This window comes from Dermacentor silvarum, chromosome 5 (genome assembly GCF_013339745.2).
Source record: "Dermacentor silvarum isolate Dsil-2018 chromosome 5, BIME_Dsil_1.4, whole genome shotgun sequence".
NCBI lineage: Eukaryota > Metazoa > Arthropoda > Arachnida > Ixodida > Ixodidae > Dermacentor > Dermacentor silvarum.
Genome location: NC_051158.1, coordinates 5,697,946 through 5,721,133, shown reverse-complemented (window position 1 = coordinate 5,721,133; position 23,188 = coordinate 5,697,946). Strand labels below are relative to the sequence as shown.

The window sequence follows — 23,188 nt, the reverse complement described above, 5'->3', positions numbered from 1 at the left end:
GATGGGCTCTCTCTTCATGCAGGGTAGTATGAATTAATAGACACAACCTGCCGCAGTGGCAAATCCTGGCTGCGGCGGCCGCATTTCGATGGGGGTGAAATGCAAGAACGCCCGTTTCCCGTGCATTTGGGTCACATTAAAGATCCCCTGGCGGTCAAAATTAATCTGGAGTCTCCCACTACAGCGTGCCTCATAATCGAATCATGGTTTTGGCACGTAAAGCCCCATAATTCAATTCAATTAATAGACTGAAGCGCTGAGACACGGGACTGTGTTTGTGTAAGGCATGGAGAAGAATTTTATTCAGTCGGGAGTTAGCATAGCGACCACCTGGGTCCTTGCCAATAGAGCATAAAATGGGCCCGATGTAAAAATACCAGAATGTTATATGATACAGGCACGTGTTAGCTTTATTATGTTTGTAGAGGAACAAAAGTTAATACGCTGTAATACAATTCGATACAAATGCCTTATAGATAACATCACCAACACAAATACAAAGAATAGTAATAGGAAAGCATATGATACAGAAACACCTTTGTTTTAGAAGGGTGAAATAGATGTGGCACACTTAATCTATTGTTTAGCATAGCTTACAAAGTACATATTATTTTTAATGCTGCAGTGATAAAGAATTCCATATCGTGGCTCCTGCATAATCGGAAAAGTCTACGCTCTCCAAAAATGTTATTAATCAGTGGAAGTTTGAAACAAAACTGAAGATATCTTGAACATAACGAAAAACCTTGCCTTAACATAGACTAGTCCTCGTTCCTCCAGGATGTACCCTCCTGCTTTGTCCAGGAGCTGTTTGCAGCTCTCGCTGCAGTGGATCTTGAGCGCTGCAATGAACAACGTGCCCTCCAGACGAACTACCAATTTGCCACTATGCTGACAAATGACTGGCTATAGGTACTTTGAAATGTATGAAAAGCGATGGTTACGATTAGTAGTTCTGCTATTGCGAAAGTTCTGGTGCTCAGACGCAAGTTTTTTACTTGTAGACAGGGCCCCTTCCTAGCAATGTTGAAGTGCCCTTATGCTACGTGAATATTGAACACTACGTTGGTGTGTCTTACCCAACCACGGTCTGTATAATACACAGATTCCTATCGCTCGATTCTATTCCGTTCAGTTATCATCCACCGTTCACAACTGGTCGGGGCATGTGAACGGGGCGCCGCTTGGACCAGTGACAGAGCGCAATAAGGAATAGCATGGAGATATAATCGCTGCATTGCCTGCTATCCTGGCCCTGATATCTACATCGCGACAGTATATCAGTTTTAAACGCGCAAATAATTCTTTCACTGCTCTTGTATTCATTAATTTGGCGGGAAAAGTTTCATATCAGGAAAAAAATTCAACCTTACCTTCTATAAGCTTCCCGCCGCAACACCAGGGCCGTTACATAACTGTGACGTAGCGGTTTTATACAGTGCCGCGTGATCGACTGGACGCTCGTGATGCAGCGACATTAGCGTCTTCAAACATTCTACCAACGAATGATCAAGGCATAAACAGGCCTTGAGCGACGGATATGGATTGAATACAATGGCCTTAATTGGCTCGCACTTTTGCCGACATACCTTGTCTGTTAAAGCTATAAAGCAAACGGAGATATGTGATGGGATAACGCATGGGATATGTGATGAATAACGCATGGTAATTCGTTAAGCTCTGTCAACATTTTTGCTCTTGAATGACATCGTAAAGGCCGAGATGGATTTGGCGGTGGATGGCAATTTATCGGAGGCAACGGGTGTGGCCATCGTCTATCAGTTTTGGCTTGCAGTTTATTGATACATTTGGTCTGCGCGCAGAGTCTACAATATGTTTGTAGCATATTTAAGGACACTTGTGCTGCTGCGTGCAAGCGCCTATAGTTACGTGGTGCTATTTTTTTAAACCCCGTGTGCTTGCTTTGCAGCCTGGAAAAATTAAGCACACAGCAACTATCACCACGGAAAGAAATTGTTTTGGTATTTCTCCCAACTTCTAGCTGCGTTCAATATTTTGCGTGTAAAGCAATGCTTTACGAGTTAGTTCAAAAAAATAAAATAGTTAAAAAGTACCTTGAGTTACTCAAGAGGCCAGTGAACAATACTAAGTAGGTTGCATCCTTGTAACACACGTGTGGATTTTCAAGGTTTGGCACGAGTTGGCTGAAACACACTACAGTGTTTGCTCCTACTTGAGCGCACGTTTTCTTTAGCAGGAAAACGCGTTGAAAATTGCTAGGTTGAGTTTCTTAGTTAAATTAGAATGCACTGTTGTCCGTTCTTTAACGATAAAAACTTTCACTGGACTCATCTACAGTTGAACCCGGATATAAAGAATTATTGTGTATAACAAACAGCAGTAAAATCCCCTTGACATCTCTTGAATAAAAATTTGTTTTATATATCGAATTACCTGTAGCCGAAACCGGATATACCGAATCTGAAGGGCATCACAAACAGTTCGATATAAAGGTAATTCGATATATAAGATAAACCTTTTATACAAAAATTTTCAAGGGGATTTTAGTGCTGTTCGTTATACGGAATATTTTGTTATATGTAGGTTCGATATATCCGGGTTCGATTGTATACGTTGTCAAAAATTCATCACGTCACGGCGAGCTAAAGCGAGCACTTAATTCAGAAGAGTGTCGCCATCCACTTTCGTTCTAGAGTCTTTTATAGATTACTGAGTCTCCTCTCACTAAAAAAAATGGTCGTTTTGCCGTTGTAGAAGCGTCAATTTACTTATACAGATTAACTTCATATATGTAGCCTCTCTTTCGTAAGAACGTCGTTGCGGCTGGTTATGTTCTCAAGTACTACGCTTAACTGTCACGACTGCAGGGTTCCTGACCTTCCGAACTGCTGGATCGTAAGAACTGCTCTGTGAATACAGGACCCTCATTCGCTGCCCCATGAAGGCAGAACACGAAAGTCGCTCAGCAAATTTGGGAGCCTCTGCAATTCTGTTCAAAGCCATGACACGTTGGATTTCGCTGGGATCACCACTGCAGGCTATGGCTCATCATACGTCCTTCGTACTATTAACATTTCATTCGAATAGATGGAGTAGCTGGACGTTTTCCTAAATTGCGCTAAGGGAAACCAGAAAACTTATAAAACCAGCCGCGGCTACAAGTAACTATATAATTACGTACGACGTTGCTGTGGAAGAGCTATACTTAGGAAACCCGTAATATTCTTCAAAGATCGCTCAGACAGGCGAGAAAAATTTATTCCCGAACTTACGGGCAGCTCTTGCGCCTCGCGAAAGACTCACGTGTTCCCGTGGACTCCATTCGGGAAGCGGTGTTGACCGTGTCGCCGAAGAGACAGTAGCGAGGCATCTTTCTGCCTACAACTCCGGCGCAAACAGGACCTGCAGTACGCATGAGATTTGTTGGGTCTAGTTTCAAAGGTCGAAGGCCACATGGTATGCCATGAGTCACTTTGGCAAAAGGAAGACATTGTTCGACTTGATGCTGTTACACGAGTTTAAGTTCGTAAGTTATGATGCGTAGGTTCTGGGTGTTTTGGGCAGCCTGCTCGGGATGCTACTCAATGTCGCAATAATTTAGAGCGGAGAGGTCACGCGCTATTGCTAGCTATGGTGTCGGCGAAACTTTCAAGGAAAAAAAAATATAATAAAACGAGAAAAGCAGGTAGTTGTGAAGCAGCGCACGATCGCTCCTGTTCACCGGGCTAAATAGGTTTCCCTGCTCACGTTATATACGTAGTATAATTATTGAACACATAAGGTACGATATTCTGTTGTTTCAAATATATGCTTTTATGCATTTATTCTTTTATTTGATTTTTGACGACACACTCACTATTACCGTATACCCTCGAGACAGACATTACCAATGCCTGTGTAGGCTGTCACAGTGGCCGCGATTGTGACAGCCGATTGTGTAACCATGCCTTTCGCCCGTTTCTATGCCACTCTTATCATCCACCGTTCAAGGCCGGCTGATCCCATTGATAGCGCGTGAGGAGAGTCACTCTGACCACTGGCATAGCGCGAAAAGGAAAGCATAGGAAAAGGCATCGCTACAACATATCGGCCCAAGCAATAAGATAAAGGCAACTGCTAAAGCGGGCTTTCCTGCACACAGTTTATTGGTACGGGGAAACCAGCTTTCAAGGCAGGTGTTCTCTCTATGAATTCATTTTTAAGGACATTCAGAACACACGCATTATACTGTAAGAATCGCTGCCTCTTCTAAATCTCCTTAATGCTACGCCTCCGACTAACAGCGCTGTCCGCTTTCCAAACGTCATTTTGTGGCTCCTGTATTGAATGCACTGCAAGAATCTGTACCCACCGTGACAAAAAGATTAATAAAAAAAAGGTGTCACGATTTTATATCGCGAGTAACATGTAAGTTAACATGGCCGCCATGACATGGTTACGTTATCTTCATTATCAAAACGTCAACACACATCTCATCTGAGAAGTCTGCAGAAATCCAAATGGGATTTCCTTTCGTATGTAGCTTCGTGATACTCTCAGACGACAATATCTTTCACATCTTATTTTGTTGGATGTCGTTTCCGTTCACGTAGGGTTTTTTTCTGTCTTGTGAATATGCGTGAAACTTGATCGTGTCGCGCGCTCACCCGAATGTAATCCCGCGCGAAGCATGAGCGTCTCGTCCGGCCTGTGCCGGATGCGGAAGTGACGCACAATCCTGAGCAGATGCAGTGCCATGGACGCCACCTGGGAGGCGTGCGCGACGCCCGGGTGGCGCGCCAGCCCGCCGACCACCATGTAGGCGTCCCCGATGGTTTCCACCTTGTACACCGCGTAGTTCTCGATCACCGCGTCGAAACACGTGTACAGGTCGTTCAGAAGCTCCACCACCTGCGTCGCGCACGGCGGCATGCGGCGAAGAACTGTGGCATCGTCATCGACAACAGCCCGCTTTATGTCCCCTGCAGGGCGAAGACCTCTCCCAGCAATCTCCAATTACATATGGATTGCGTAATCGACTGAACTGCGTTGTCAATCCCTTGTCACCAAATCTGTTACTCTAAAGATACCATCCGTCACCTGCTGTACGGATTACATCGCTTGCTCAACTACATTTGTTCCTTTTAACGTCAACTAGAAAATCGGCTACCCCCGTTAGCTCCTAACCCGTAGTGTCCACGTCCTGTCTCTCAGTGTTACGCTTATCAACTTTCGTTCCATTGGTCATTGTGCTGTCCTTATATAGCTTCTCATGCTATTTTGCTATGAGATATATAGATTATCATTTTAAAAAATCGCGGATCGCACGCGCTGGGTGAGCGGTTTGAGAGGAACTCCTTTCGTGTTCGCGAGGAACGCTGTTCTTGTTCAACTTTCACTTGCCGTCATATACGAGACAGGACGACGTTGGACACGTTTACATCGGGAAATTTAACGCAAGTTTGCTCACCGCAAACTTGTGGCGCGCTCCCAACACCGCAGACACGTCGGAGAGAAGCTATAGTGTCCGTTGCGCATACACCGAACAGAACTCGACCTGCAATGTGTGTTTGTCACAGCACTTGACTGCACTATAGTCAACGACACGAGAGCCGTTCGCATGCTGTTTTTTGATCGCTGCGTAGCTACGCCTCATGCGTTCGGGAGCAGGCGTGCACTCGCGTTTCGAGGCATTATTCGATGCCTATTGACCCTGCTCCACGTCGTGCTTACGAACCAGATTGAACTCACGTCCGAAGGCGCACGTTCTAAATCACCCTGTTGAACTGAGCCCACCAGTCAACCACCCCGTATCACATGGTCAAAAAGGATAGTTCGAGCCCTGACCCTTCGTGACCCACATCGTGCAAGGCCAGCACCGTCGAAGTTGGTGGAAGAGGCGAATAAAGCTTCATTTAAAAAAAATGAAAAGAAAAGGTTAGGAAGCGTTTAGATAGTGGTTGATACACCGACCTCCATGGGTGTGCTCAGCGCCGACAGTCTTGTGAAGCCCACGATGTCGCTGAAATAGATGGTGACCGAGTCGAAGCTCTCCGCCTCGACCTTCTTTCCACGCTTCAGCTGGTCGGCCACCGTCCTGCAACTCAGAACAAGTTGCTTACATTAGTATGCATTCTAGTTACCATGCCCGTTTGTCTCCAAGTGTACAGCTTGTTCTGGTAAACACATATGTGTGCTTAGGTGATGCAAACGCTTCAGGGCCGTGTTGATTAAAGATTACAAGATGAGACCCGTAAGAGTCGTGGACACATTACTTGCCTAGGGCAGCATCTCATACAGCAGTGCATCGGCGCGTCGCTTCTCCTGTGCCAGTTGGTCGGTGCGCTGGTCCACCAGAGCCTCCAGGTTGGTCGCGTACGTCTCCATCATGGACAGCATGTTGTCCACGATGCTCGGCTTGCTGGTACGACCGAAGCGAAGAGGGAAAAAAATTCTCACAGAAATGATCACAAAATTATCATCGCCACAGCATCATCGTAATCATTTTATTCATCATGATCATCACCATGACAAATAACTTTAATCTACAGCGCACAGGGTCTATTGCATTCCCGACACGCGTGTGGTGCATGTTCATGTAGTGTGCATAACACGCAAAGTATATATATAGGTTATTTTAGCTGCACGAAGTTTTTTTTTTTAATTTCCTGCTGGTATATAGCACAATTCTAACCCTTGATCTAAATTACTCGATGAGGCGGCCATTAGTTCTACAAGAAATCAGAAGGCTTAGTTGAATAATTAACATAATTGCACTAATCAACTTTTTCATTAATTCGTTTACGGCACAAACTTCAATCTACGAATTACAGCCGGTGAGTTCGCAAGGCGTATCCACTTGGAACGAATTCTCAGGTCTGCACCAGTTTCGAGATATTAATTTTCAAACGGTCCGACGAAATGCATTGGCATTTATATAGTTACTTTTTCAGCGAAGCTGTCAATGGCTAGGGTTCTATGCATTTTTCGTGTCCGTCAACAGATCTGCGTGTGCAAGAACTTCGGACACTTTGAAAATTAATAACTGAAAACGCGTGCAGTCCAGAGAATTCCTTCCAAGTGGGTACGCCTTGCAATCTCTCTAGCTACAATTTGTAGATTAATATATGTGCCCTATAATTATTAATTAAGAAGTTAATTAGCGTAATTAAGTTAACGATTCAATTAAGCATTTTGATTTCTCGGTGAAGTAATGGCCGCTTCACCGAGTACCGTATAGACTCGTGTAAGGGCCGCACCCCAAACATGGCAGCCCGAAATTTTGAGAAAAAGATTTCCAACGTAGAAGCAATCGTGTTCGGTACCCCGACGCCGCGCGCGAGCATCGGCGAATTTTCGCGCGCTGCGTACTTCCGCATACCGCTACTAGATGGTCAGAGCCGGTGCCTACACAAGATCCGGGGTGTGCGTGTCACCGGCTGGGCCGGCACCATTTTGCCCAAAAGGTTCGGTCCCATGTAAGGGCCGCACCTTGTCGAGATTGTGAAAAAAAATGCGGCCCTTACGCGAGTCTATACGGCAATTTAGATCATGGGCTAGAATTGTTCTATCAGCCAGAGACAGTTCTAAATATTTGGTGCAGCTAAAAAAGCACTATATGAACGTACAGTCCCCGACGCATGTGCCTTAGCCTGGCGCGCACCGCCTTGAAGTCCGGTCGCTGGTCGGGCGCCTCAGCCCAGCATTCGGTCAGCAGGGCGCGCACGTACTCCACGTCCCACGGCCCGGCCAATTGAGACAGCGGGGGCCTGAAGGGAGACTCCTCTTGCTCCTTCTCGCCGTCCGTCACTGATTGGCGGAGAGGAGGGCGCCGGACGCGCTCCAAGATCTCTGCGCGAAAGTGGCGCAGGTGACAGGACTCGCCGGGCCCAATCAGCTTAGCAAGGCAGCCAGCTTACAGATATGTGAAAAAAGGTCCCTTTCGGGCACACGAAACTTCGACAACACTGTCTTTCAAAAAAAAATTCTGTGGTTCTGCAAAAAATTCTACACAGCGTGGTAAAGCTTCTAAGGGGGCCAGAAATTTTGGGGCATCCGCGTATATCGCGTCCCCGTCAGTCGGACCCGCGTATAGCTAGAACAACGCCCGAGAAGTCCAATCTCAACGCCGAACCTTGCTATTGCAGTCAATGCTTCGCCCTTCGGGCGAAACTGCCATATTTTTTTACATTTCCACGCAGTCATAATTTTCTCAATACATCAAGGCAATATATAAGTCTCCGCGCTCGCGCCTAATCACTCCGAATCGTTGCATTTATAAAGCAATATTTGTTGAAAAGGATTAATTTGCAATATCATAAAGCCGTCTGAAGCCACACTGACAAAATTTAGGCAACCCTATGCACTACCCATCATTAATTGTCATGCCAGCTGAGCAGCCATACTGGCAACTCGTAGACACTAGCGCCACATTTCTCTCTAGTGATTTTTGCAGGAAGCTCTATGGTGATAACGCGGCACCACGTGCTCAAGCTGACAAAGCTGACACCACGTGGCAGCTTTGTGAACTAGATGCGCTTGCTCATGAGTCATGACCTCCGAGAGTTGCGCGCGCCGGATAGTTTTGCAAGCTGGCGCGCGTAAATCTCGGAGGCCATTGCTTGCTCAAGGACTTCGAGATAGGGCATCGCGCGTCCATGTCATGGAAGTGATGGTAAGCATGATCGGCAATCCTGGCCTCGCGTGACAATTAATATTGTGACCTATATATAGCCTTGGTGAAAATGGTGCCGGATGAGGACGAGGAATACGAGAGCGGCTGTTGAAGAATACTTAGGCTTACCGCTGTCTGTGAGCGTGGTCTTGCCGAAAGGTCCCGACCTGGCGAGCATCTCGAAGAGCACTACGCCAAACGAGTAGACGTCACCGCGTGGCGTCCCTTCCGGTGGTGCTTCCGGGTCACGCAGCAATTCAGGAGCGCGCCACAGAAGTCCTGCATTGGTTAGATCTATCTATCTATCTATCTATCTATCTATCTATCTATATATCTATCTATCTATCTATCTATCTATCTATCTATCTATCTATCTATCTATTGTCTGCCTGTCTATCTATTCTTAATTCCTTATTTAACTCTTCCATTTCTTTTTCTCTTTTAATACACGCGAAAAGAAGTGCGAATTCAACACAAATAGAATTTAAATAATAATGCACATACGAAGCACGACGAACCAACCCAAGATACCGCTAAATGGTGTCTAAATATCGAAACGGTGTCTAAACACTTGAAGAAAACGTGGACCTTGCTGTCCGTTCAAACCAGAAGACGAAACCGCAGTTTTACTAGGAAATGACTTGGCTACTTCGTCAAAAGCGAAGTGGTTGCAACCGTGACAGCCCTTTAGCTTTACACCGCGTGAGGAAATACATGTGAGAATAATCAGCGTTATGTGGACGGATACTTGTACAAGAGCAAAGACTAGATGATGCCTTGGTTCAGTGCCACCTCTCCGACAAAAGAGTTTACCTTTGTTATAGGCTACACCGATTATTCTTGGCCAGGTTTAAATTAAGAATCCTCTGTAAAATGAACCTTTTTTGCAGGCCATGTTGACCAAGATGGATTTAAATGAGGTCAGAGCCCGCTGTAGTGATATCGCGGTACACACACCGCTAAGGAAGATCTTCTCCTCAGTGAGGCCATATATTGCGAAGGTAATAGGTATGGTGCAGGTTCAGAGCTCTGGTAAAGTGCGGGCGGCCGCCGTATGCAGTGAACGGTAAAGAAGGAGAATGCGCTTCTTCCTGCGCTAAACGTGCAGGTCTCGTTCCCTCGTAATTCTCCCCACATTTCCCCGTATGAACAAGTGACACTCAGCTGTGTTCCTTGGACTGTCTTTGGCCGCTGCCATGGTGACCGTCGTCACCTGCGCTGTGCTTGATCTGGGCCAGTCCAAAGTCGGCCACCTTGAGGACCCAGCGGCTGTCGACGAGGCAGTTGGCAGAGCGCAGGTCGCCGTGGCTGCGCACCGGACTCTCGTGCAAGAACAGCATACCCTGAACCACCAAGAGGATGTACGAGTGATGATGAATCTTCTCACAGACGATCTGCGGGTCAAAGCGGTTCTAAATGAGGCCAGATCCCCGATGTAACCATGCACACAGCTCCAGGCAGAATCTCATCCACAGTCAGGCCCAGGGGCGTAGCCAGAAATTTTTTTCGGGGGGGGGGGGGTTCATCGGCCCGACCGGAGGGGGGGGGGGGGGCAAGCGTCTGCTTTCCACTACGTGACGTGATCGATAATAAGTATCGGTAGTTTAAGCACACTCTATGCATGTATATCAAAGACATGGGACCCCCCCCCCCCCCCCCCCTCGCGTGTGTGTGTGGCACTGTGTGCTTGTGAAGAAATTAAGTAAAAAGTAATGTAAGCTCAGTAAAATACAGTAAGTACGACAGGTACAGTGGGAGTTTGGAGCAACCGTCTCTCATCGCGCCACTGAGTGGACCAGTCTTCGAAAACGCATCATTGAGACGACCCGCCCGACCGGAGAAGACATCATTAATTGTTAATCTCCGTTAAGCGTAGATGGCGTCGTCCTCGTCGGGGCGAAGTGCGTTTCACAGGTCAAGGACGGCTATACATGTGAAAATGCACGTGTTACCAGGCTATACCTACTCCCATAGCAATAGCTTGTTCGCTGCGTCTTTGCGCTAGAAAACTTAAATACGCGCATAAACGAGTAATGCTTTTTTTTACGAAGCTTTCGTCGCCTTGCATTTCTTGCGGCAAGTGCATGGGCCGCTGTGTCTTCCGCTGTGTGCGAGCGTGCAGCCGTCATTTGCCTTTACGTCAACAGATTCAGAATTGTACAGAATATTTCACCGCACTGCATAGTTATGGCATGTGTACGCATTTTAAGTAGTGCGTGCGAGCCATTTCTGCTTCACTTAGGCCGGTGCAAACAGGAAGTGGCCTTGTACCTCACAGAATCTCGACTGATTGGTGTACTAGTGATGCAGGAATGAACTCCGGTCTTGTTCAGTGCATAGTGCACATAATCAATTTCTCAGGACGCGTGAACTCCGACGAGAACTGTGAGCGCCTGCAACAAGACTTTACTTACGCTGTACTGCGCACAGCAGTAATCCATGCTTGTCGGCTGTCTGTTTCGTGCATTCTGTTGCGAGTCGGTGGAATTTCACTGCTGGCATCAACCCTTTCGTGTGTACATTGCTGGTTTGGGATTCCACAACACAACAGCAACTACCAGCCTTTCGTAATTGCTGGTTTGGGATTCAGCAACACAACAGTAACTACCAGCCTGCCGTAGGGGCGCAATCGCAAACGAGAGACGTTTTGCGCTGCAGACTATGGCTACGTTCGCATTTGGGAAGCGGCAAGCGGGTGGAGAGGCCAAAGCGGCCGGAAAATCTTTTCCGCGCATGTCCAAGTTCACATTTGTTTTGCTACCACCGCGGCCGCGCTGCCGTTTTCGTCCACATCCATCTAGTCTGCGTACGCTTGTCGGCGTGGTGGCGCTCAATATCGCATTATTTCGAGCGGTATGTTCACTCACTGACCCAACCGTCATCAAAAGTGATAATCTTGCGCAATTTCGCGTGTCATCTTCGACCTTCGGTAAGTTCCTCGTTGGTGTTCTGTAATTCTCCTCACACGGGCGCGGTAGCGCTGTGTCACAGGTTGGCGCCTAGGCGTGATTATATTTCTTTAATAGCTTTTATTTACAAGTTGTAATAACATTTCATCATTTCGTATTATGTTCGGCGCCTCTAGGTCACGAAAGCGGCAACGGGAACACCAAAGCTAAAACCCCGGCTGGCCCATGTGTTGAGGCTCGCCGAAGCCTGCGCGTCCTACGTGAGACCTACGCTCCCAATCTATCGTCGCGACGAGAAAAGCGCCCCGCGACTTCTGCAACATACCGTGCACGTGCGAGGAGAATTATGGAGCGCCAACGAGGAATCTGCCTAAATATTGTCTTCCATGGAAGTGGAAGAAGAAATGGCTTTTATACTTCTACCTACTTGTTTTCTAGAAATGGACAATGAATAAACGGAAGACAAGAAAACCTCGGAAACGGCAGTGGTGGGTTTGCCTGGCTTTGCAAAAGTGTAAGAAGTTGGGTCACGCCAAGGCTTCGTTGCCGCACCTCCTGTCGCGCGACGTTGAATACTATCGCGAGTATTGCTGACAGTACGTTTGAGTGCCACTCTTGTCGTAGAGAAAGGGGTGGTTCTTGATCGCGTCGATCAGCATTACAGCCTACACTTTTGGTGCCATGTTCAATGTTACGACCGGAAGTTTACATGCTAGTGTAGCTTCCGGTCGAGCAGAACGACTTTCCGCCGCGTTTCCGCTTCTCCATGGCGAAAAAATCGGTCCGAGACCAATTTGGCTCGCTGCCTGTTTTTCTGCCTGTTTTGCCGCCTAGTCGGGCGGATTTTTGCAAGATTTTGCCGCTTCCGACAGCTTCGAGACCAAGTTCCTACGCGAACGTGGCCTAACCGGCACCTGAATGGAAGCGGCGGAAATGTATACCGGAAATTTCGACCACCTGGGGACTTTAACGTGCACCTAAATCTAAGTAAACGGGCCTCGAGCATTTTCGCCTTCATCTAAAATGCGGCTGCCGCATTTCTTGCTTCATTTGCTGCGCATTTGTTGTTTCAGAATGCGGCCGCCACATTCGCGCCCAAAACCTCACAGAGTGTCAAGGCCTTGACAAACACCGTGACAGTTTTTTTCCATATGCAGACATGATTCGCCGTAAATTCCCAACCCAAACAGAAGCGCCCAGGAATGAAAGTGTGAAAGTAGCACCGGTTTCTTGAAATATGTCAGCGCGAAGCGGCGAGAGAAAAGGGTGGGTTAGTGGGGGGGGGGGGGGGGGGGCAAAAAATTTCGGGGGGGGTTTGAACCCCCCCCCCCCCCCTTGGCTACGCCACTGGTCAGGCCGTATGGTGGTCACATATGTTTGTAACACCCTGAAGAAGAAACTGCTAAGCGGGCATCGCGAAGTTGTTATTGAACTCAAGTTAGTGAAGTTGTACGTTGGTTGCATCCAAATAAGAAAAAAAAAAAAACAGTGCGTTATCTAATCGCCGGCCTTAACGTTTTAGAAGGTGCACACGTCTTAGTGAGATCTAGCAGCAATCACGGCCGGGTGGAGTGTCTGTGCCAACGCATGAACGATTGGAGACGTTCTTTGCCCACTGTCTTTGTCAGAAGCTATAGACGCAGACAAGCGTGCTTGTCGAAGTAGGTCCACTTGATTAAAGATGCCACAGCAATTCACCAATTCCCCTCATGGTCCACACATTTTCTAGCTTCCCTGAGAAATATGTGCATATATGTTCACAATCGTCGCCTTTTCTGGCGTAAGGTAGTAAATTCCGATACCTCCGACGGTAAAGGCAATTGAGCGGGTAGAGACAAAGGAAAACTCCGTGATGCCCATTTCGCAGTTTTTCTATAGCGTCTTACAGACATAAGACCGCTACATGGCCCTACTGTGGAGCAAATCCATCCTGGTGGTATATGAGCTAGATGATGTGCTGATTTGCTATAAGTCATACAAGATAGTATACCTGACGTATAGACACGGGCTAATTTTGAGCTCTTACTTAGGTCCATATATATAAATTATATAAAGCTTAGTGAAAGGCCAGGCAACGTTTTCCGTTTATCTGCTCTGGTGGTCGAGCTTTGTTTTTGTTTTTTGTTTTTCCTGCATCGTCATTTGCTGAGGGCGTTCAGCGAGCTCGAAGGCTGTTACATCGATAGTTATAGTCCTCGCGGCTCACCCGCACGAGGTCGTCGACGAGCGAGGCGACAAACATGTTGTCCAGGCGGATGTCCTCGTTGTCCAGGAGGTCGCGCAGGCTTCCCCGGCTGCAGTAGTCGGTGACGACGCACACGTTGGGAGGCTCAACGCACACGCCCACCAGAGAGCAGAGGTTATCGTGCCGAAGGTCGCGGAGCTGTTTGGAACAAGGGCACAGCAAGAGAAATATTGAAAGGGGATGAAAAGACGTGAATGAACTTGCGTGAGAGAGAGAGAGAGAGAATACGCTTTCTTGAAAAATCAGAGTGTTTAGACAGCGTATTTACGCCTACAAGCTACTTTGTAGGGAATTGGACGAATGAGAAGAAATGCCCTAGAAGAATGTGGGCAGAAGAAAAAGAAGAAAAAAAAATCCATGTCTTGTGATGTTATCAGCAGTAGAGTAAGTGTCAGATGCGATTAAGGTAGACGGTAAATGCAAAAGAAAAGAAAATCATAGTCTTGATGAGACAACGTCCGTGAGTCATAGTTTAGACGACAACCCAATTGACTCAATATATACACTTGCGTGGCACTTTTTGAGCACCCTTGCGTACAGGCCCGGAGAGAGTCGCACATGCACCTCCACTGCAGTATAGCCTTTATTAGGCGCCAGATATTCGCAGTTTTGTTCATTTTTGAACTTATTGCAACGTTACCTCGTTAAACGTGAGCGACAGAATCGACGAAGGCTAATTAAAACCCCAAGGTCGTTGTTTTCTAAGTTATATTTTGAAGTTACCGTGCATAATAATGTACATTAGGTGTGCATGTTGATTAAGTTACAGCGATTGGGGTGTACGGTGCTCGTAAAAATAATGCTACTGCGCATAGCTTACTTGAGAAACTCCGGCATCCTACAGTGAGGGTTTGATTTCAAATGCTGATGCAGCTAGGTTTGGCTTCCCATAACGATACTTCCAATGGAGGGAACATTGCGAAATTCCCCAAGATGCGACAGAATTTTTACAGTGAAGCTAACCCTATAGTTGGTCGGGATTTTTCGTCGACTCATCGAAAAACAGTACCGCCACCTGGAGGCCGCGGTCACCCAGACAGACCTGTAACGGCATCTGAAAAAAAGGGCTTTGTCTTTGAGTTTCCGCGTAACAGAATTATGTTTTCTCGTATATTCATAATACAATCATGTCTGCAGCTTGTGTGCAAGTAGTTCTTTACGCATTTTCTGACGCAATTTACTTATAAACATTAATTTCGTTCAGTAAGGCACTTGCGCTTGGCGGAGGGCCTAGAAGAATGAGGGTGCCGGCTGCACTTCCGCGCACGTGCGCGTGACGTACGTCGCATGTGGTGGCGGGGCTTCTGTAACGCCGCCTAACGTCGCTTGTGCTTGCCTAACGTCGGCAACAGCTTCGCTGAACATTTATTTTCATAGAGTGGAATGGAAGCGGATTTTTAAAAATTATTATTATTAACGACCAGCGCTTGCGGTGCAAGTGTTTTACTTTTGTGCTCCCTTTTATTTTGCGCTGGCAACCTCACAAGCACCTCACCATGTTGAGCTGCTTCTTGAGCGTGCGCGTGAGTAGCAGCGACCTCGTTCGGATCCTCTTGACGGCGCACAGGCGGCCCCGGTAGACGCCCACCGGAGCGTAGAGCTGCGAGTAGCGGAACTCGGGCTGTGACGACAGCGAAAGCTGCGATGACGTCGGCGCCGGCGCGAGGCCGTCGCAGCCGCTGTTGTTGTCGGAGAGACCGCTGGCGCCGTGGCTCTGCGAGTGACGCGCCAGACACGTGGGAATTAACACGGGCTTTGGTGCGAGCAGCATTCATCCCTCGAAGTTTGAGAGAGGCAGATATGTTATAGCTTGAGAGGTTAGAAGCCTGCCCTGGTAACTATAAAAAATTTGAAACACCGCGACACTATAGCGTTCAGCGCCAGAAGTCCTGTGCGGAAGGAAAGTATGGGATTTTAACGAATGAGGAGGGGGATCGGAAAGTTAAGAGAGAGAGGGCATGGGTTCAGATTAGTAGGATAGTAGTATTTATTTTGACAGAACAAGTTATGCACAAATCGAAATACATGAACACATGCACATATACAGACATACGTATATTATACATGTATATAAGTCATACTTACATGTCTATACCTCACATAGCCTCGGATCCTATCCCATTCCAATATTAATTAGTACAAAAGCGATGAAAGCATCATGTTTTCTGCATAGATTTAGTTTCGCAAAAATAGTGTACAACACTATCTGACGTGCACGCGCACGTTCATAATCACGTGCACTTCCTTACAGAAATGTAAAAATTCCACTTGTAGAGTGGACGGTTCGCCGACACTCACGACTCGGTCTTTTCGTGTGGTTCAGTCTTCTAGACGCGCAGCTTCAGTGGCCCTCAGTTAGTGTATCCCATCGTTCACCACACCAGACGTGGCTTATCGTCTGGTGTGGTGAACCGCGCACGCTCTTTTCAGCGTTCCGTATACGCACGGCTCCATACTTTCGGAACGTACCGCGCACGATACCGTCTTGGTGGCCTGCTGATGCACCGTGGGACCTCCTCGCATTTGTATCTCGTGGAAGTCCAACTTCCAAAGCAGCCTGTCCAGTGCCTGCTCGTATGCCCAGTACCTGAAGACAGACGAAAGAAATCAAGAAGAAAAAGTGAAATAAAAAGAAAAGATAGAAGGAAGGAAGGAAGACAGGAAGGTTGGCAGGAAAGTAAGAAAAAATGTGGTTGATCCCTCTTATATAGGAATCGGTATAGAACACGAAAGTGAAACGTGTCTTCACAGAAGTAGTGTAATGTTTATTGCACATTGATATATAATGTCTATTGGTGTTTTGTGGCTAAAGCGCCCTTAGGCGTTGATGCACCCACGCTGACGCCTGGTGGCACGTCTCCTCCATCACGACTACCAACGTCGATGACCATGAGCAACCGTCGTGCATATGGAAGCTGCACTACGCTGCACACGCTAGCACAACGCGAAAGACGAAGCACGTAACTGACACACTAATACAACGCGCAAGACAAAGCACGTAACTGAATCGTCACCGAGTCAAATCAGCGCGTACAGCGCGTCGTAATTGCAGCCTCCGCGATCAACTTCAGAAACATTTTCAGAGCTAATTGCGGAGGCCACGCTCCGCTGTGCTGAGTACGGTGAACGCCACCTAGGTGGCGTTGGTAGTGCTTCTTGATGCCAGCGTCCCTTCGAATGCTGGCATCGAGGCGTCGTAGTACTGAGACCACCGAAGCGTTCACTGTCGGTGCGCGTTAAGGCCGGAATACATGGAGCGAATAACCGGCGTCCGAGCGAAGAACTTCGTCGGGCGGCGAACGTCCGACGGCCGGCGTCAAGAAATTTGCCGTCCGCAGCCGATCTGCCTGTCCAAACATTTTCGTCGGGCGAACGCCGCCGCCGGAAGCGTCTAGCGCGCAGCGGTGGACGACAGCCAATCAGGAGGCACTAGTTCCGGTCGCAATGCATGCTGGTGTTTCGCGCGCGCGCGCCTTTTCGCGTCGTCTGCAATCGCGTTGGTGTTGCCGTGTCTGCATGTCTCTGCACCGATTGAGTAGTTCCTAGTATGATCTCTCAGGAATCGCGTTGTATTTGTACATCCCATATCCGCTGATCTGCGAGGAAACAGACAAGCAGTGCAAGCTCTCTACAACAACCTTCAACAGAAATCTTCTGATCTCAGAGGCCACATGCTGTCGTCATGTCTATCTCCCGACTTCCCCGATAGATGGCGTTGGCATCGGATATTTCTTTCGCTAGGCTAGAGTGTACTAGAATATGGTCGAGTGGGACGAGCGGCTGGGGCGGCGCATGCTTTGCAGTGAGGCGCCCGACGTGGAAAAATACTGGGGCGGCGCTGCGGTCGAACTGGATTGGGCTGCATCAAGGTCGCGCCGTTGGAAACTGCTGGCGATACAGCTCGGCAGGGTCATTCGTAGTACTTCGCGCGCTGGTATTTGCGTTCAGACCGATAAAATGGGGTTCATAATTGCATATGGCATGTATTTATGCCTTAAGAATAAATTCCTTTCCTTTCTCTTCTTTATTTATTTTTTATTATTTTTTAATGCCGCTTGGTGATTGCGCGTGCATTGCAGCCGCAGTGTCGGCTTTCATTTTACTATGTTATTGTACGGTTCCCTTTGGAGACAAAATGTTTTTGTCGTTCTTCAAGCAACATGTATGTCTCGTGTGTATTGTTGCGCATATAGTTTTCCATCAGTAGGTCTTGCGAAACGCACACGAAGCAACATATGTAACGTTCCTGCTTGCCGCTTCAAACAAGTAAAGCATATCTGCCCCATCCGGCGCCTTGAACTCAGATTTACTGGAAGCATTGGTATAGATAAAAAAAAAATAGGAGTAAACTGCAGTGCAACATTCCATTCAAGTGTCCGCATTTCTCGCGTAACAGAATGTGGAGTAATTGGTACGGGGTCATTTACTGCAGTCGGACCTTGAGCGCCGAAAACGGTTTTAGTTAGCCATTCTATATGCTAATCTTTGGCCGTAAGCCGTACGTGGATTTTTTTTTCAGTCGATTCTTCAAAAAATAAAATAAAGCCTGCGCGGTAGCCTAATTAGTGTCTATATCGTGGATACGGCGTTGCGCTGCTAATTCTGGAGCTCGCGGGTTCAATCCAGGTCGCGGAATTCCATGGGAACGAATTGGAATAGACTCGTGGTACTTCTATTTAGGTGCGCGTTAAAGAACCCCAGGTGGCAAAAACTATAGCGGTTGCCTCATAATCATATCGTGGTTTTGCCACGTAAAACCCAAGAATTTGCTTATATTAAAAAAAAAAAGAAAAAAGCAGGTGGCTGCGTTCTTCGGCCTATTTCTGGGGGTGTAAACAACATAAATTATTCTAGAGTCTGATTTCCGAGAAAAACATGTTACGCTTATCCTATATTTCATGCGTAATTGTAATGCCGTTCCCAAATGTATGACCGCTCAACTCTGTAGCGTTCAGTTATCTGATGCACTATCATAACGACTATAATAAACAATTAAAGGAACGGCATACCTCACACAGAGGTAGAGATATGTGCAGATCTGTTGCGTTCGTTGAAGAAGATAAGTGTGGTACCACATGGGGCACTCAGTTTTAATGGGTTGCAAACATGATGAGACTGTCAGCAATTCTTGTCTGACTCAAGTTAGCAGATTTACAGGCTGCCCCAAAACGGGGCGTTTATATAGAGCTAGGAACTTGTTAAGCAGGACTTATTAACACCCGTCCGTTAATTCTCTCAGGAACTGCGCCTCTGCGCAACAGCCACGACTATCCGACAGCAAAATTATTCGGAATAACAGTCCTCACTTGCATGCAGTCACTCACCTTTGAGACTTCAATAGTGCTGTTATGCATTATATTAGAACGGAAATGACTATTCCGCGTCGTACATCATAATAATAACACTTGCACACACACAAACACACACACACACACACACACACGCACGCACGCACGCACGCACGCACGCACGCACGCACGCACGCACGCACGCACGCACGCACGCACGCACGCACGCACGCACGCATATATATACAGGGTGTTTCAGCGAACACTTTCAAAATTTATTTAAGGTTACCTGTGGCAGATAGCCCGATTCTAGTTAAAGAGCTGGTCTACTGGAAGAGGCGGGCATTACTTGCAAAAGACATTGAAATGCATAATCGACTAATTACCAAAAATTGACTAGTTTTTAACTAATTACCTGATGGCCCATATTGCAATTTACAAATTGTAGTCGTGGAGTTCGCAAAGCGGATCCATTTGGAATTAATTATCAGGATAACACCAGTTTCGAGATATTAATTCCCAAACTTTGCGCAGAAATGCATTGGCGTTCCAGCTAGTTTTGTGCATCAATGCGTAAATCGACGTTTTGTTAAAAACTTAACTGGAACACCAATGCATTTCTCCGCAAAGTTCGGGAATGAATATCTCGAAACTGGTGTCATTCTGAGAATTCGTTCTAAGTGGATCCTCCTTGCGAACTCCACGGCTACAATTTGTAAATTGCAATGTGGGCCATCAGGTAATTAGTCGATGATGCATTGCAATTTTTTGTGCAAGTAATGTCCGCCTCTTCAAGTAGACCAGCTCATGAACTAGAATTGTGCTCTCTGCCACAGGCAACCTTTCAGAATTTTCGAAAGTGTTCGCTGAAACACCCTGTATATATATATATATATATATATATATATATATATATATATATATATATATATATATATATTTACATATATATATATATATATATATATATATGGTTTTGCCTGCCATGAATATTATTTCTGCGAATGAGTTTTATTTCCAGTATTTACTAATAAGTGTGTTTGTTTCTGCAAACACGTGCGCTTATTCCGGTCGGGAGTTCTCACTTTCTCAATTACTGCATTTAGAATGTTTGTTATTTTCCCCTTATATATATATATATATATATACCCTTTGAGTTCATTACCTAGAAATACATTGGTCATTCTTCGCGCCACGCAGTAATAAACCTGGTTTATTTCACTGTAATATTGTTTTCTTCTATCCTTGTCCCTGATCAATATCCACCAACAAGAAGCGCGTGTAAAATGACACGATATCAATAATAAAAGTTTCTTACGTAGCCTTCATGGTGCGGAGATACCAGTTACTTTTAGAGGACAGTGGTAAAAACAGCAGTTCACCTGGCTAAAACTACATTCGGCACCGGCCGTCAAGAGTCATGGGCGCACCGAAGCAACTAAACATTAAAAAAATGTACTGTACAGAGGTTCTGCGAGAAAAACTGGGCGTCCGTCAGCGTCCGCGTAGCGAACGCGCGCTCGCTAGCAGACGACGCGCTTGACAACGACAGCAAAATTGAAGACGTCGCGTTGTATAATCCCTGCCTCAAATATATATGTTTGACAAAATGGTGTAAAAATAAAGTTGCAGTTGAAATAAAGCACTATTTTAAGAGCGTACTATGCGCGAACGGCCTCGGCGCCCGCAGCGAAATTACGTTGAATATGCCGCGGAGCGCGTCTCCGCCCCAATCCAGTTCGCTCGCAGCGCCCTCGCACTATTTTTCCACACGCGGCGCCTCAGCGGCAGAGCGCCGTTCGGCCCACTCGACCATTGTCTAGTACACTCTACGCTAGGCTTAGACGCGTTCGAAACGAGAAGCGATCTCGAAAACTACTCAAGGTTATCCATAATACTCTGTCGTCGAAGCGGCCTGAGACTAAGCGAAAGCCGTTTACGCAGTCATTTGCTTCCAACTAAGTGAATTCTACAAGGACAACGCCAAATTCAGTTCGAAGCGGGCGGCCGGGACCGCCGCCAACACGGCGGCCAACGCGCGGCGGCGTTCGCCGCATGTATTGCAACACAGCAAACATCCTGCGTCGTGTCGCCGCGTCGTTACTTGACGCGTGAAGTTCGTCGAGAAAGTTCGCTCCATGTATCCCGGGCTTTAGTGTCATAATGCAGTACTTCTCTTTTCTGCTCATAGGCGGCGGCACCGCCCCGAGCAAGAGCGCGGGTACACGGAGGAGTGTTAGATATATAAGGCGCGTCTGTGTAGCTCTCTGCGAATGCGTTTGTGGCGCAATGGGTTAAACGCTCGGCGATCTATCGTCGCGGACGGAGAGGTCGTGGGTTCGATTCCCAAATTTTGCATGTTTGTGGAACTTCTGGTTTCTTTCTTTGTATTATGTTCTATGACGTATTTCCGTGACGGAAATCCGTGACGGAAATACGTCAGTGAAGTCTTGGTGGACCCCGGAATAAAACACTTTCGTGTTAAAATAGGAACCAGAAAGCTCGGCTTCGTTCATAGCGTTCGCCGCAAGCATTTCCCGGTAAAGACTGCGGTTGCATAAGCTGCAGTTGCTGGAAGCGTTGTACTCTTAAAGGCGAAGCTTAAAAATCTCCCAAGTTTTTTTCCCTTCCTTTCTTCCTTCTGTCATTATTTTAACACGAAAGTGTTTTATTCCGGGGTCCACCAAGACTTCACTGACGTATTTCCGTCACGGATTTCCGTCACGGAAATACGTCATAGAACATAATACAAAGAAAGAAACCAGAAGTTCCACAAACATGCAAAATTTGGGAATCGAACCCACGACCTCTCCGTCCGCGACGATAGATCGCCGAGCGTTTAACCCATTGCGCCACAAACGCATTCGCAGAGAGCTACACAGACGCGCCTTATATATCTAACACTCCTCCGTGTACCCGCGCTCTTGCTCGGGGCGGTGCCGCCGCCTATGAGCAGAAAAGAGAAGTACTGCATTATGACACTAAAGCCCGGGATACATGGAGCGAACTTTCTCGACGAACTTCACGCGTCAAGTAACGACGCGGCGACACGACGCAGGATGTTTGCTGTGTTGCAATACATGCGGCGAACGCCGCCGCGCGTTGGCCGCCGTGTTGGCGGCGGTCCCGGCCGCCCGCTTCGAACTGAATTTGGCGTTGTCCTTGTAGAATTCACTTAGTTGGAAGCAAATGACTGCGTAAACGGCTTTCGCTTAGTCTCAGGCCGCTTCGACGACAGAGTATTATGGATAACCTTGAGTAGTTTTCGAGATCGCTTCTCGTTTCGAACGCGTCTAAGCCTAGCGAAAGAAATATCCGATGCCAACGCCATCTATCGGGGAAGTCGGGAGATAGGCATGACGACAGCATGTGGCCTCTGAGATCAGAAGATTTCTGTTGAAGGTTGTTGTAGAGAGCTTGCACTGCTTGTCTGTTTCCTCGCAGATCAGCGGATATGGGATGTACAAATACAACGCGATTCCTGAGAGATCATACTAGGAACTACTCAATCGGTGCAGAGACATGCAGACACGGCAACACCAACGCGATTGCAGACGACGCGAAAAGGCGCGCGCGCGCGAAACACCAGCATGCATTGCGACCGGAACTAGTGCCTCCTGATTGGCTGTCGTCCACCGCTGCGCGCTAGACGCTTCCGGCGGCGGCGTTCGCCCGACGAAAATGTTTGGACAGGCAGATCGGCTGCGGACGGCAAATTTCTTGACGCCGGCCGTCGGACGTTCGCCGCCCGACGAAGTTCTTCGCTCGGACGCCGGTTATTCGCTCCATGTATTCCGGCCTTAACGCGCACCGACAGTGAACGCTTCGGTGGTCTCAGTACTACGACGCCTCGATGCCAGCATTCGAAGGGACGCTGGCATCAAGAAGCACTACCAACGCCACCTAGGTGGCGTTCACCGTACTCAGCACAGCGGAGCGTGGCCTCCGCAATTAGCTCTGAAAATGTTTCTGAAGTTGATCGCGGAGGCTGCAATTACGACGCGCTGTACGCGCTGATTTGACTCGGTGACGATTCAGTTACGTGCTTTGTCTTGCGCGTTGTATTAGTGTGTCAGTTACGTGCTTCGTCTTTCGCGTTGTGCTAGCGTGT

At 47.4% G+C, this 23,188-nt stretch overlaps 1 protein-coding gene across 1 annotated transcript in view; it reads right to left on the bottom strand.

Moving 5' to 3' along the window:
* Positions 1 to 423: 423 nt before the first annotated feature.
* LOC119452723 (guanylate cyclase 32E) overlaps positions 424 to 23,188 on the bottom strand; it is a 38,270-nt gene continuing 15,505 nt past the window's right edge. The window contains exons 9-20 of the mRNA XM_049667151.1: positions 16,259 to 16,376; positions 15,285 to 15,503; positions 13,751 to 13,927; positions 9,801 to 9,978; positions 8,765 to 8,914; positions 7,590 to 7,812; positions 6,248 to 6,382; positions 6,110 to 6,137; positions 5,935 to 6,078; positions 4,629 to 4,872; positions 3,286 to 3,384; positions 424 to 842 (exon numbers count right to left, since the gene is read on the bottom strand). Of these exons, the coding sequence (XP_049523108.1) occupies positions 691 to 842; positions 3,286 to 3,384; positions 4,629 to 4,872; positions 5,935 to 6,078; positions 6,110 to 6,137; positions 6,248 to 6,382; positions 7,590 to 7,812; positions 8,765 to 8,914; positions 9,801 to 9,978; positions 13,751 to 13,927; positions 15,285 to 15,503; positions 16,259 to 16,376 (1,867 nt within the window). The 3' untranslated portion in view covers positions 424 to 690. The remainder of the gene's footprint in view (positions 843 to 3,285; positions 3,385 to 4,628; positions 4,873 to 5,934; positions 6,079 to 6,109; positions 6,138 to 6,247; positions 6,383 to 7,589; positions 7,813 to 8,764; positions 8,915 to 9,800; positions 9,979 to 13,750; positions 13,928 to 15,284; positions 15,504 to 16,258; positions 16,377 to 23,188) is intronic.